Below are 14,807 nucleotides of genomic sequence, written 5' to 3' on the forward strand. Positions count from 1 at the left end.
TGAAGCATTTCTTTTATCCACATGTATAACGTCTTTACAACCGACACCCACAACCCTGACTCGAGTGGGGCATCAGTTTACCCTCCCTCCTCAATTGGTACGAGATTGTGGAATTGGTAATTATACCCGACAAAAAGAAACTAAGTAACTACAGGCCTATAAGCTCGACTGCAATCGTGGGAAAAATGGTGGAAACTATTAGAGATGCTATCGAACATCATTTAAAAAGTAACTTTGATAAATGATAGCCAGCATGGACTCCGACGGAATCTACAACACAAGTTCACAAATTATATGATTGTCCCCCATGAAAGACTACTTACTAAATTAGCTTCACACGGAGTAAGTGGTAGCCTATTAAGTAGGACTAGATATTAGTTGAATGATCAAATGTAGTTGTTCTAAATGGCAAAACTTCTAGATGGAAAGATATTACAAGCGGAGTTCCTCAGGGTTCTGTTCTTGGGCCACTTCTATTCATAGTATATATAAATGATGCAGACCATCTATCATCTCCAAATTTGCTGATGATACAAAACTGTGTGGAATGGCAATTAGATATTCAATTAGATTTAGATAAAATTACAGCAATGGTCTGAAAAGTGGCTAATGAAATTTAACAAATGCAAGGTTATGCATATAGGTACAAAACAGTAAACACGAAGTTATTGGGAAATTCATTAACAAAAGTGGATTGTGAAAAGGATCTGCATAATTATCTTACAGTAACGATCTCAATCAGCCAAGCAGTGTATTTCAGCCTCTGAGAAAGCAAATAAGATTTAAAGACTGATTGCATGATCTTTTGATTTCAAAAGTTCATCTCCCATTAACAAGCTATATAAATCGTTAGTTCGTCCACATTTGGAATATGCAGTTTCCCTATGGTCACCGAATCTCATTAAAGACATCTACAGATTGGAAAAAGTACAACAGCAAGCCACAAATCCTATTCCAAATATCAAAAATAAATTAATGCAAAAATAGACTAAATCACATGCATCAGTTTACCCTATAAACACACACAGAGGTGACTTCATACAGGTCTTTAAAATTCTAAAGGGAATCAACATCAAAAGTGACAACTTCCACACTGAATGAGAATCCAACAAGAAATAATGGGCTCAAGTCAGGAAATGGATCTAATTATGAAGTGAATAGAAACTTCGACGTGTAGTAAATGAATGGAACAAACTTCCTGCAGATGCAGTGCAATATAGTTCAGTTCGAAGCTTTAAGATTGGTTTAGATAAACATTTAAGCAAGATGCTGTAACGACTGCCATTCATTTTATATTATTTGCTTACTATTTATTATTAGTTATGTCAATTTACTATTTTACTACACCTACACATTTATTTTTTACATACATACATATACCAAGGCTTTTTCCCCCTTACTAGGGAGGTAGCCAAAAAGGAGAAGGCATAAAATCATTCCTTTTCCTTATTTTATAATTCTTTTTTCTTTCCGCATCTGACCTAGCTATGGACCGAAAGGTCTCCTGTCGGTATGCTCCGCCTTTGTAATATATATATAACCACTAAAATGAAGCAGAGCGCTTTCGTATGATTACATCTTCAGTGCTGATATAATGAAGGAATTGTGTATAATTCCTTCTTTGTATCAGCACTTAAGATGTAAATATACGTAAGAGTACAAGAAGCTGAAGGAGTGGGAGGGAGTGATGGATAGAGTAGAGCTAGGTGTGGAGGAGGCATGGGGATGGTTCAAGGAGGGAGTCACAAAGTGTGCAAGTATGGTGTGTGGAACAAGAATGACAGGAGGAAATAAAAGGAAGGGTAGTGAATGGTGGGATGAGAAAACAAAGAGGGTTGTAGAAGAGAAGAAGCGAGCTTTCACAGATTGGTTACAAAATAGAACGAGGGAGTCATATGAGAGGTACAAAGAAAAGAAAAGAGAAGTAAAGCAAAAGGTAAAGGAAGCAAAGAGGAGAGCAGATGTGAAGTGGGGTAAGAGTATGACAAATTTTTGAAAGTAATAAAAAGATGTTTTGGAAAGAAATTAAGAGAGGAAGAGGAGGCAAATCAAGTAGAGAAGAAAAGGTAAAAGGTGCAGATGGAGAGATGATAATGGAAGAGAAGGCAGTAAGGGGAAGATGGGCAGAATATTTTAGGGAGTTGCTAAATGTGAAGGAGGATAGGGAAGGAAAGATAGTTGCAGTGGGAAATGCTAAGAAAATGACCGTGATGAGTGAGGAAAATGGAGGAGAAATAAGGAAGGATGAAGTGAAGGCAGTTGTTAAGATGATGAAAGCAGGTAAGGCACCTGGTCTGGATGGATGCCATGCAGAATGTCTAAAAAAAGGAGGTACAGTGATGGTGGACTGGCTGGTGAGGTTATTTAATGTTTGCTGGAAAGAAGGTAGAGTGCCAGAGGACTGGAGGAATGCCTGTATAGTTCCACTTTACAAGGGAAAAGGGGACAAGTGTGAATGTAGTAGTTTCAGAGGGATTAGCTTGTTAAGTGTAGTTGGGAAGGCTTATGGGAGGATCTTGATTGAGGATTAGGAGAGGAACAGAGAGAGTAATTGGTGAGGCAGTGTGAATTTAGGACGGGTAGAGGTTGTGTAGATCAGATCTTTGTGGTAAGATACGTGAGAAAGCTATAGGAAAGGGGAAGGATGTTTTTTGGGCTTTTATGGATCTGGAAAAGACTTATGATAGGGTTGACAGAAAGGCACTGTGGGAGGTTATGCAGATATATGGGATAGGAGGAAAGCTTCTAGGAGCTGTCAAGAGTTTTTATGAGAGTAGTAGAGGTTGTGCCAGGATTAGAAATGGAGAGAATGAGTGGTTCGAGGTAAAGGTGGGACTTCGTCAAGGATGCATTATGTCGCCCTGGCTGTTCAACTTATACTTGGATGGGGTAGTGCAAGAGGTAAATGCAAGGGTAGTGGGTCAGGGATTGGAGATGGTTAAAGAAAATGGAGAAAAGTGGGAGGTGGGCCAGCTGTTGTTTGCTGATGACACTGCGCTTGTGGCAGGATCAGAGGAGGGACTGAGGAAGTTGGTGACGGAGTTTGGGGGAGTATGTGATAGAAGAAAGCTAAATGTGGGTAAAAGTAAGGTGATGAGATGTACAAGGGATGAAAGTGGCAGTAGACTGGAAGTGAGCATTAAGGGAGAGCGACTGGAGGAAGTGGATAGTTTTAGATACTTGGGTGCAAATGTGTCGCATCCAACCTAGATATGGATCAAAAGGTCTCCTGTCGGCATGCTCCGCCTTTGTAATCCTTCTTTGTGGCAGGAAAAGGTGGAGTGAAGGTGGAGGTAGAATGTAGATTGAGAGAAGCAAGTAAATGCCTTGGTGGATTGAAGAGTGTAATGAGGAATAGACATTTGGGAATGGATGCTAAGAGGAGACTGTATGAAGGAGTGATTGTGCCAACAGCACTGTATGGAGCAGAAACATGGAACATAAGAGAGGAAGAGAGTTTGAATGTGTTTGAGATAAGGTGTCTGAGAAGTATGATGGGGGTTACTAGGCTAGAGTGAGAAATGAGGTGGTGAGGAGAAGAACGGGGGTGGAAAGGGAGTTGTGAGATAGGGTTGATGAAAGAGTATTAGGATGGTTTGGACACGTGGAAAGTGAAGAAAGACTAGTAAAAGAGGTATGGAAGGCAGATGTGGAGGGAGTGAACATCCTAGGATGAGGTGGATGGATGGGGTGAAGGGGGCTTTGGGGAAGAGGGGAATGTCTGTTGAGGAAGGATGGGAGAGGACAGAAGACAGGGGTGAATGGAGAATGGTTGTATATGGATGATGATGTGATGCATGAGGTGGAATGGGCGGGGGGATGGGGGGTGAGGTAGTATGTGCGAGCAAAATTTGACGCAGGCCGAAGGGATTTCTCCCCGTCTTCTTTTATGCATAGGGGGACAGATGGGGGGTCGCCGATTTAATGAAGCGGCCTTGCTGTGGATGTGCTGTGTCTTGTGACACTGCTGCCCCAGGGCAGTGGACAAGGTGCAGGGATGACCCGTCATCCAGGAGGAGCTAAGAGGGAGGGTGGAGGGGTGTGGAGTGTATTTTGGGATGGAATGGGTGGGAATGATTTTATGCCTTTTCCTTTTTGGCTACCTCCCTTGTAGGGGGGAAAAAGCTTGGGTATATGTATGTATGTCTGGAAATGCCCCAAGACAGCTGGTGGCAATTCTCAGGTTTCCCAGATCTCCCTGGAAGACACTTTTCACTATTGTGTGACAGGATCCGTTTCAACTGCAAAAGCAAAAAAGTCAGACAAAACACAATACATAATCTCAAGCACTCATCTGCCTGTGGCCCTCATAACACAAGTAACATCCACCTAACACATTGGACCACAAGGTATACACGCACTCACAAACATTGCAAACTACAGCTATTCACGACACTATACCCGACATCTGGAAACATGGTAAAATAATAACCATTCCAAAACCAAAGACCCAACAATCACACTTCTCTGCACCCCCTCTAAAGTCATTGAACACCTAATACTTCAACTTGTCACACCACATATCCCCCTTGCAGACTCTCAACACGGTTTTAGTCCACTACACTCCACTCTTCTGATAAACCTCACACAAAGAATTTTAGATCGCACCAATTCAGATAGGCCCCACCACAGAACACTTATAACATTAGACCTTAGTTAAGCTTTTGATGCTATCCCCCCCCCAATCTAACAAATAAAAAAATATATAACACAAGAGATGCACAATAACACCAAAGATGGCTGGCCAATTATCTGGCAGGTAGGAATGCTCATGTGTCATATAATGGCCAATCATCGCACATCAGTAACATTAAGAATGGAGTACCACAGGGCTCTGTTCTATCCCCCACGCTCTTTAATCTATACATGCATGACTTAGCCACACCAGACACCTCAAATACAAATCTCTTCCTACGCAGACGACATAATCACATGCACACATCGTAACACAAAGCCGCAGAAATAATCCAGCCATACCTTGATATACTCAAACACATGGTTCATCACTCAAAATACCTCCAACCATATCTACAGCAACACTTCTCACCAACTGGACAAAAACACAAATACATACCTCATCTCTACATCAACACACTAATACCACACACAAACACACCGAAAATTCTTGGTGTAACATACGATACATTCATGTCTTTCAAACAACGCATCACAAACATAAAATAACAAATGCACACCTAGACTTAATGCACTTCAATCAATGGAACAACATTTGGACAAAATAAAGAAACTAATACAACAATGCATACACTCGGTGATGAATTATGAGTCCTGCATGGGCTCCTATTCTCAGTGAGAGACCACAACACCCTTCAAATCATTCAAAACAAAGCCCTAAAAACACCTACAGACCATTTACACCATGAAAGAAGTCCTCAAAGTCAAGGACCACCTCGACACGAGGCACACAAACACTTGCCGCAGCCATCACACCCACTACACTACATAGCGGAACACCCACACACACCAAGAAACATTAAAATAACACCCAAAGACCTGTATCATACACAGATACTCTCTTCTCTTACTCCACAACCAAATACCAGCCTCCGGAAACATTCATATCACTCACCACTCCATTAACACACTGCTGCATGCCAGACCCCGATATCCACCCTTCTAAATCCTCTCTAGTCCACCTGGCCAGACTGTGGTGCAGCCACCACTTCTAAGCTACCAGAAGAGGCTGCAACATTTCACCCCATAAAACACATAATGGAAGACTGCATTATACACAATCATGCACGCGAACAACATACACTCTATAAAGGATTTGTGGGAAAACCCAGTTTCAGCTGTGGCATTCCTCGGGGAGACGGGACTACTCGGACAGTCTAGGGAATGACAACAGCAAAAGCAGTTCCTAGTCATCTGCTACATTGAATTGTTAATAAACACAAGGCAAGTTGGTAGACATATTGAACCCATTGTCTGCCCCTTTGATGTCAGTAAGGTTTGACAGGTTTTCAACACAAGGTTACTGTACAAGACTGAAGGGCACTTAGCAGTTCAGAGTCCATTACCACCTATCATCCCCACCCATTACCTAACCATGGTTTAAAATTACCAATATTTCCAGCACTCGCTACATGGTTACAAAGTCTATACCATTTGTTAACCACCACTAGAAACCAGTTCTTATGGCAGCATGGCTACCTCACAGGACCACCACAAGCAACATTGGTCCTCCACCTGCCTCGTACAGGGGAATCATTTGGTTAACAACTCCAGGGAAGACAAACGAATCAAAAAGCTCCTGATACTTTATTCTCCAAAATGGAACACTGGAATGTGCAAGTTTCTTTGGTCCCATGGTTCCACCTTGGCCTTGGTACCAAAAGCCTCTACTCCTCCGGCACTTCTATGCTGCCCTCATCAATGGCCTCAATGATGTTGTGTGGGTTCTGTCCTTCAACAGTACAACCAACACTCTGAAAAACATTGTGATACTTCAGATAACTTGAATTATTAAACCTTAAAGATAAAATAAAACCTACTGGGGTACTAACAGCATAGCTATACAGCCATTTTGGGACATGCAAACCTAAAACCAAAGCCACAAGGCATCATCAGTCAGAAACAACTTAAAGCTGAATTGCCCCTGCATCATTTCCTTTACAGAACAGGGGTAATGGGGATATCCCTTTCAGTAATTTCCTCTGCTAAAGATTGAAACATGTGGCTGGGAGGAAGATCTGTAACAATATCCCCTGTATTAGAACTAGGTCTTTGAATGTATGGTTGTGGACCCTAGCAAGAGCAGATTGATATTTCTTAAAAGATGGATGAATACCACAAAGCAAAACTACATTGGAGAGAAAGACTAGTTCCCAAGTTTGGGAGTGTTGTGTGTGTGTGTGTGAGAGATAGAGATAGAGAGAGAGAGAGTAATAATAATAATAATAAAAGGTTTATTTCTATTACAGTGGTACACTGACAATAATACATTGGAAAAGTTGATTAAAGATATAAAACTTGGAATATATACGTGGAGCAATTTTACAATGAGTTAATTATGTGCACAATAGATGGGATAGCACTGTTTTTGTAGCGGTCTGTCCTTGGCGCTTTGATTGGTATGAGTCTATTTATGTGTCTAGTGGCGTGGCGAGTTGGTGGAGCATCAGGAGGGAGGAGGTGACGGTGTCTAGGGTGGGAAAGCAGGCTTTCCCCAAATTTCCTTAGTGCCTCCCCGTGCCACTGGGACACCCTTGATAGAGTAAGGGTGGTAAGAGCATGGTCGTAGCTGCTGTACTCCACGCCCAGGATGATCCTGCACGCTCTCTTTTGTACCCTCTCCAGCTTTTGTCTCTGTGTGAGGGTGAGTGAGCTGCACCAGGCTGGTGATGCGTACATGAGGGTGGGGAGTATGAAAGTTTTGTAGACCTCCTGTAGCTCAGATGTAGGTGTTCCTAGTGATTTTAACCTACTCAGCATATACAGTTTGTAAGTGAGTGAGTGTGTGTGTGTGTGTGTAAGCAAACATGCATTAGAGAGAGGAGACTTAATCTTCCTGAAGCCTGTGCTCTTCAACAATCATCATTGTTCTTTCACCCAGGATACACAATACTAAAGAGTAATATGCATTTTAAGTGAAATATTACTATGCCCTACAATGCTGACCTGACATGCCATAGTCACATGCCTGGTGGATGACGAGGGCTTTCAGTAATGACCATAATAGACACAGACATGATTGGTATACTTGAATGAAATCTTTTACGGCAGTTTTGCCATCAAATTTTCAACAATAACGTAGAATTGCAAAGCCAAATTAAACTATAGAAATGTTAACCCCCTGGAAACCAGTGATAGCACTAGTTCCATCCCTTAGTCACTCAGTTAAGAGATTTTGTGTTGCTGTCAGTAATGGGTGTACAAGGTGTTGTCTTCTACGTGGCGTTTGTATCTGGGGACACTTCTTGTCTGATAGCAGGCAGTGTTGGTACAATTTTAAAGCAGGGTCATGAACTGCACATAAGCCATGAAATTCTTTATATTGATAGAAATATTTTAGCATAATTTTTGGACAAGTTTGAAGTACTGAATTTGGCAGTCTATTGTGAAGTGCTTGTATTGATGCATGTTCTTGAATGAATGTAAAATGGAGTACTGCAGGTTACTGCAAATATTCAAGTAGAGTATTGCTGGGGTTGTTTTGCCATTACATTCATTCATTTAAGCAATCTGAGGAGTGGGTTGGTTTCAGGACTTACCATAGAACCCTTGCTTATTCTTACACCCACCATAAACAAGCATGACAGAATGCCAAGTGGTACCCCTGGCTGAGAGAAGCAGATTTGGGCAATGCAACAACTAGCCAAAAGATTTACAGACACATGCAAATCACAATAATGCAGTCTTACAAAACATAAACAAGTAAAACTTATGAAACTTACCTGTGCAGTCCCTAAAACTTCCTTCAATGTTCCAGACAATGCAACAGCTTGGGATCTGGATCGCATGGTACGTGCAATGTCCATCATATTATCAAGGGTCAAATTGCCATTGTGCTTCACATGTTTCACCTTCTTACGGTCACGTGGGGGTTCCTTCAACGCCTTAATGATGAGAGAGGCAGCTGAGGGGACCACTTCCACACGAGCCTGACGGTTCTGAATGATCAACTTCACCGTCACCTTTAGGCCCTTCCATGCCTGGGTGGCTTTCATAATGTCATCACCAACCTTCTTGGGAGATAGACCAAGAGGACCAATCTTGGGAGCGAGTGATGAGGTGGCGGCCATCTCACCTCCCACACACCTGAGCATAACTGCAATTTTATAGAGGAAATTAGCACCTAGAGTTGAAGACTGGTAAACCAATACATCATTAAAATTTTCATGTACTTTAAACAATATAACACGTGTTCTTTCACCCAGGATACACAATATTATAGAATATAAAACATTATGCATTTTAAGTGAAAGATTACTATGCCCTACTATGCTGACCTGACATGCCATAGTCACATGCCTGGTGGATGATGAGGGCGTTCTGTAGTCATGTATACAGGACAGACGGATGCATGGGCAAAGAAATGATCAAAACGTGTGTGTGTGGGGGGGATCCCAACTCCATGTAAACAAATTGAATATTCTATCTACATACAAAGACCCTCTTATAAGGAAGGTAGCAAAATCAAAAGCACATACCTACTCCCACCTACCCCACTCCCCTCCACATCCTTTCCTCCCTCTCATCTCAGCTCCTCATGAATGTTGGGTTATTTCCCACCCACTGAGGCACTGTAGCAAGACACAGTACATCCATGATAAGGCCACTTCACATAATAGCCAACTCCCCTCTTCATCCCCTCATACAGAATGTAACAATGGTCATAAAATTACTCATTTATTAGGTAAACCTAACATATGTTGGCCAATCTTTAGAAGTACACACCAAAGTGATATAGCAATAGAACATTTAAATAATATGTGAATTACAATACATCAATGTAATATATAAATTTTTCTCGATAGAAAAAAAGTTGTTGGAAGTGATACACTAGTGACAACTCAAGAGTAAGGACAACAATGATTTCTCCATAACATACTTTAGTTAGGAATTTGGTTCGTATACCACCACCCAGATACAAATATTTCCCATTATATTAACAATGAGAACTATATACTTTCCATAGACCAATCAGTAAAATTCATGAAACACAGGAGCACCAATACCAAACAAGAAACTTGCACTGTGCAATAGCTCCTAACCTAACCATTCCAAAGAAGTCTTTCAAATGCAAGAATGAAAGTAAAATATGAGCTTGCACATTACTGGAATAGAGCCAACCTATCAAATATCCTATTTTCTGAACTTTGTACTATCAATTTCTTGTTCAAAAGAATTTCCTAAAAATTTTACCCACCAGATACAAAAACTGTTGAGCATAATCATCCAAAACATTATGCTTCCCCAGAATAACCATGAGATACTTCGTAATTTGTATGCATGCTCAACCAGCCGAGTATTCGATTCCATCAGGAGTGACCAACTTGGACCTTGGTGGGGGGTACCGATCCCACAACAAACTCACACCCTTAATGGAGGAGAGGAGAGGAGAGGAGAGGAGGGGGAGGTGAGGATGAGGGGGAGGAGGAAAAGAGCTCAAGGCAAGCTCAGTGCTGTCTCAGATGGACTTTTACACTTGTATGCTTTTCAATAAATTTAATCGGATCTAAAAGGTCTCTTTCTTATATACCATGAATATGTGCAGGGGCATCCACATGAATTTTTACAAGGGGGAGGGACAGTCAAAGATATTACACATATGGTTAATGGTACATGTTTTTATATACCAAAATACATACCAAGTTGGCCACACACATATTTACAAGTTTTTATTTGGACTCTTCTAATACTGCAAAATTAAAAATTTAGATGATAGTTCTTAATTTCATCAAAATATAAAAACTATGACATTTACCATCTATAATTGTGATAGAATTTGTATGATGTATTACTATTTAAGAAAAAATTATAAGAGCTTTTCATTATTGTGTGCGAGCTTGTCCATATACCACAGTACCCATGATCTTCCCTCCATATAGATAAAATATAACAAAATTAAAATTCTTCATCCACAATTCCCAGGTCACAGTAAAATATGGTAAAATTTTAGAAGTCCACATCCAAGGTATTTTCCTTGACGCATGGTTATTCCTAGTTTGCGTTTCATTCTAATCTGACCCTTAAACTTGGAGGACACCTTTTTTTTGCCCCTATCTATTGCCCCATCAATAATGGTGAGGGTGGGAGAGGTGCTTTCAATTGCAGAAGCACAAATTTGTGGCAGGATTTGAATGTATACACAAACCTAGGCGAGAGAAAAATATGAGTGCAAAATCATAAGTCCGCCAGATACAGGATTACATTACAAATTCCCATATAAGCATGATATGATCAAGTGATATTAGTACCAGTACTGGCATAAATATACAAGATTAGGTACTTGAAAAATATAATTTTATTTCAACATGTTTGACGGTGTTCACCACGACAGCCACAACGTTGTGGACACAATGGGAAATATGGAATGTGGACATCTAGCAAACATGACCCAACAGAACAATTTGAACAAGACATTTAGATCAAAATTAATTAAAATACTATAAAGCATTTAACATGTATAAAAAGCATATTTTCATTATTGGACATAAATTAGGGTGACCCACTTTTTTAATAAAGCACTAACCATGGCAGCAACAACACTCCAAGGTTGACTTTTGAGCTTTTTCCGTTACGGGTGTGAGCTCACTTCTTGAAAGCTTCATTTCTTGAGAGCTTATGTCATGGAATCAGCTAGACACCAATTATATAATATAAATATTCATATTGCTCAGTGTCAATCTGGACAGAGTAACTGGCCTGCGTCCACTAAACTAATACCTACTTCCTTTACCAACATATTACTTATTTGAGCACTTTAAAATAAAACCAAAATCATTCAAATTCTGTGGAGATCCATCTCAGCTGCGCTAATACAGAATGGAATAACCTCACATTTATGATCAACAAGTTCCTGACAAGTTTCACACCATACTTCTAGCTCGGAGATGAAATTATCTACTTTTTTATATTTAATATTACCTACACTTCAACTCCCAATGATAACCTCTTTCCAATATCCTGCTTTAACCCACATTCTGCATAACCGACATCAACATCAAATATGCACATATTCCCACATTCCTTACATTGTACTTTCACATTAAGCGCTTAATTAATGACATCCAGTGTAGTCTCGTGTAAACATGAGATATTTATCTTACAATATCTACTACGCCTGTATAACTTACCGGTCTTAATTTCACTTGGATCGAATTTTGGAGGCATCTTGGTTTATTTGTGTGGTGTTCTGGAATGTAAACACAAACGTAGGTGGTGGATGAACTCTGATTGAGACTACCACGAAAGTTGCACCTACTCGTACAAGTTTCACGGTGGAAAGGACATGGTAGATTTGTTTGGGTGGTGGTTACGACTACAAACCAACAATCAAGATGATCGTAATAAGAAAAACTGTTGTATTGCAGCTTTAGATCGTACCGTACTGTATGTCATGATATAGTTATACACTATTTTTCACAATTTTAACCCATTCACTGCTCCCACTACTATCAATAATAATATAATTACTACTATTACTACTACAACTATTGTTGTCATTGTGGAGGTCTTCCTTGATATATGCCTTATTAGATGTTATGAGGCAATGGTTGAGTTTGATGTGGACTTTCTCAAACTGTCTAATAAATGTTTTCCTCACATGATAGGTTGAAGACAATATTGTGTTTTCCCCATGTTTTTTGGCAACATTATCTTCAATAGAGGAGGTAATAGACAATGTGCTTGCTGCTGTACAAAAATGGCTGTCATATACAAGAGTGACTGTCATATCGTATATATCATGTACAAGAGTGACTGTCACATCGCGTATATCATGTACAAGAATGACTGTCATTACATCATGGTAAAACGGAACCTATAATATTTAGACCTAGCCGTAAACTGAAACAGTGTGATGGTTTAAATGTCAAATGTGGTGACAATGAAATAGAGACTAAAATGACAGGTACTTAAGAGTGGTCTATGACAAAACTTTATCGAGATCATGGTGATACAGTACTCACTATAAATGCTAAAAAAATATATTGTACAGAAATGCTAAAAAAAATTATTTAAAATAACAAGAAACTGTTAGCGTATGCACTCGTTCAAAGCCATTTTGATTATGTTTGTAGTTCATAATACAGTGGACTTCCCAAAAGATATCAGGCTAGACCACCTGTGGCGCAAAATAAAACCACATGAATTCCCTTGCAAGAACCATATAGGAGATGATGAATTTGTAAAAATGAGAGCTGTTGATTACCGCATCGAACGACTGAAACTAAACCGTGTATACAACATATACAACATTAATGCTCTAAAATACATATGATACAATTTCCAGGCAGTAGGACATAACTGCACTAGAAACAGCTCACATAACTGTCAAATAGTGGTGGGCAGCTACCGGTAAAGTTACCGGTTTTATCGGTAACAGCCTTGACGGTAGCTTACCGGCAATAATTCTGCTACCGTTAAGGTTCCGTTAACCGATAAGCTATACCAAACACTCGTGGAGCGGTAAGCACGACTCGGCTTGGTGGTACTGAGTGACGGTAGTGGTGGGCAGCTACCGGTAGTTACGGGTTTTATCGGTAACAACCTTGACGGTAGCTTACCAGCAAAAAATCTGCTACCGTTTAGGCTCCGTTAACCGATAAGCTATCCCATAATACTCAGAGAGCGGTAAGCACGTTTCGGCTTGGTGGTACTGAGTGACAGTACTGACGGCCCTACGTAGGATGAAAATTAACAGGAACGTATTCAACGTGCTAGATCGTCCTGCTCCCTTCTCGGCCCACAGATGCACAGTACGAAATGTACGTATTCGAATATGAAAATTAACAGACGTGCTAGATCGTTTTGTTCGCATCTCGGCCCGCAGAGGTTCAGTGCAAAATGTACGTATTCGATTAGTCAGCCTATGTGATCTAGAAATGAAGAGGTGGTCAAACTACTCGAAAACTTTTCAGTCTGCCTGGTTAAAGGATCCCCTGTTTAAAAAATAGTTAGCGGAAGTGAAAGAGGATGGAAATAAGGCACGTTGTAAAGTTTGTAGAACGGACATGAAAGCTCACAGAACGGGGAGATTGGAGAGACACTGTTTCCACACTTACCAGATCTTCATATTTAACTTTATATTTAATGTTTATTAATATATGCATATTTACAAAAATGTACGCAGTTGCTCATGAAAGACACCATCTGCATGTTACAATCTATTTGTACTGTACTTGTATTGGAGTTAATCACAAACAAGTTCACAAATACACTTATCAGACTCGCACGAGTGATGACTGACAAGGATATATATATAAGCTATGGGTTGGGGCAGGGAATACAGTATACCACAACAGACTCACGGAAAGCAGAGAAAAGAACAAGCGGGCAGAGACGATCAAAGATTCTGGTGGATTAACACTGTGCCCATTGAAGTGGCCTCTACGACGCAAGGTAACGTGTTATTCAAAAATCATATTTTGTTAGTGATACGCAAGTAATTATTATTCGCGTAGTCTAAGTAACTAATATTTGCGAGCCTTACCATTGGTGGAGGAGGCGCGCGCTGGCGATTCCGGTGGGCATATCCAAATGGATACACAGAATAAAAAATTAAAATAAAATATATGCGTGTGTTTTTTGTCCATTTAAAGGTACTATAATATAAATATAGGGATCGTAGAGTCCTGCTAATACAACATTAACGTAATTCCAATATAAAAAATGACAACTATGAACAATTGAAAAAAACTTTGACAGAAATTCAAAGGGTTGAGATTATGTGTTCCTGAGCCTAATATAAGAGGAACTTGGTAAAAAAAAAATTATGAAAATGACCTACATATGTCAATTCATCTCACACAAAACCTTTAAAACCTCAATTGTACAAAAAAAAATTGTCCTGACTAAATGAAAAATGAGTGATTTTGGAAATGAATTTTTATGTGTAATGTGTAAAAATGATGCATGTAATTATTTTTCTTTTATGAAATTGTGTTTCTATGTGAAAAATATATTCTTTGTATGAAATTGCACTTACATAGAGACTGAAGTGGAGTGTGAGAGGGGGAGGGGGGGATTGGTGCGTAGGCCTGAGGGAGAGGAGGTAATGCTGTGACCTTACACGCACCCCGTCCCTACTCCCCGCCCACGAGAGTTGGAGTAACGACTCG

General features: G+C 40.1%; 1 protein-coding gene across 1 annotated transcript; it reads right to left on the minus strand.

Annotated features, from left to right (window-relative positions):
- Positions 1–6,267: 6,267 nt before the first annotated feature.
- Positions 6,268–12,007, minus strand: RpL12 (ribosomal protein L12). Its single transcript, XM_076185474.1, has 3 exons — positions 11,823–12,007; positions 8,418–8,791; positions 6,268–6,449 (listed from the first exon to the last, which is right to left on the minus strand). Exons 1-3 carry the CDS (start codon positions 11,857–11,859, stop codon positions 6,363–6,365), a joined length of 498 nt encoding a protein of 165 aa, XP_076041589.1. The 5' UTR covers positions 11,860–12,007; the 3' UTR covers positions 6,268–6,362.
- Between the last annotated feature and the right edge of the window lie 2,800 nt (positions 12,008–14,807).

The sequence above is a fragment of the Oratosquilla oratoria genome, chromosome 5, assembly GCF_046742065.1.
Source record: "Oratosquilla oratoria isolate Oo_2021 chromosome 5, ASM4674206v1, whole genome shotgun sequence".
In the NCBI taxonomy this organism is placed as follows: Eukaryota; Metazoa; Arthropoda; class Malacostraca; order Stomatopoda; family Squillidae; genus Oratosquilla; species Oratosquilla oratoria.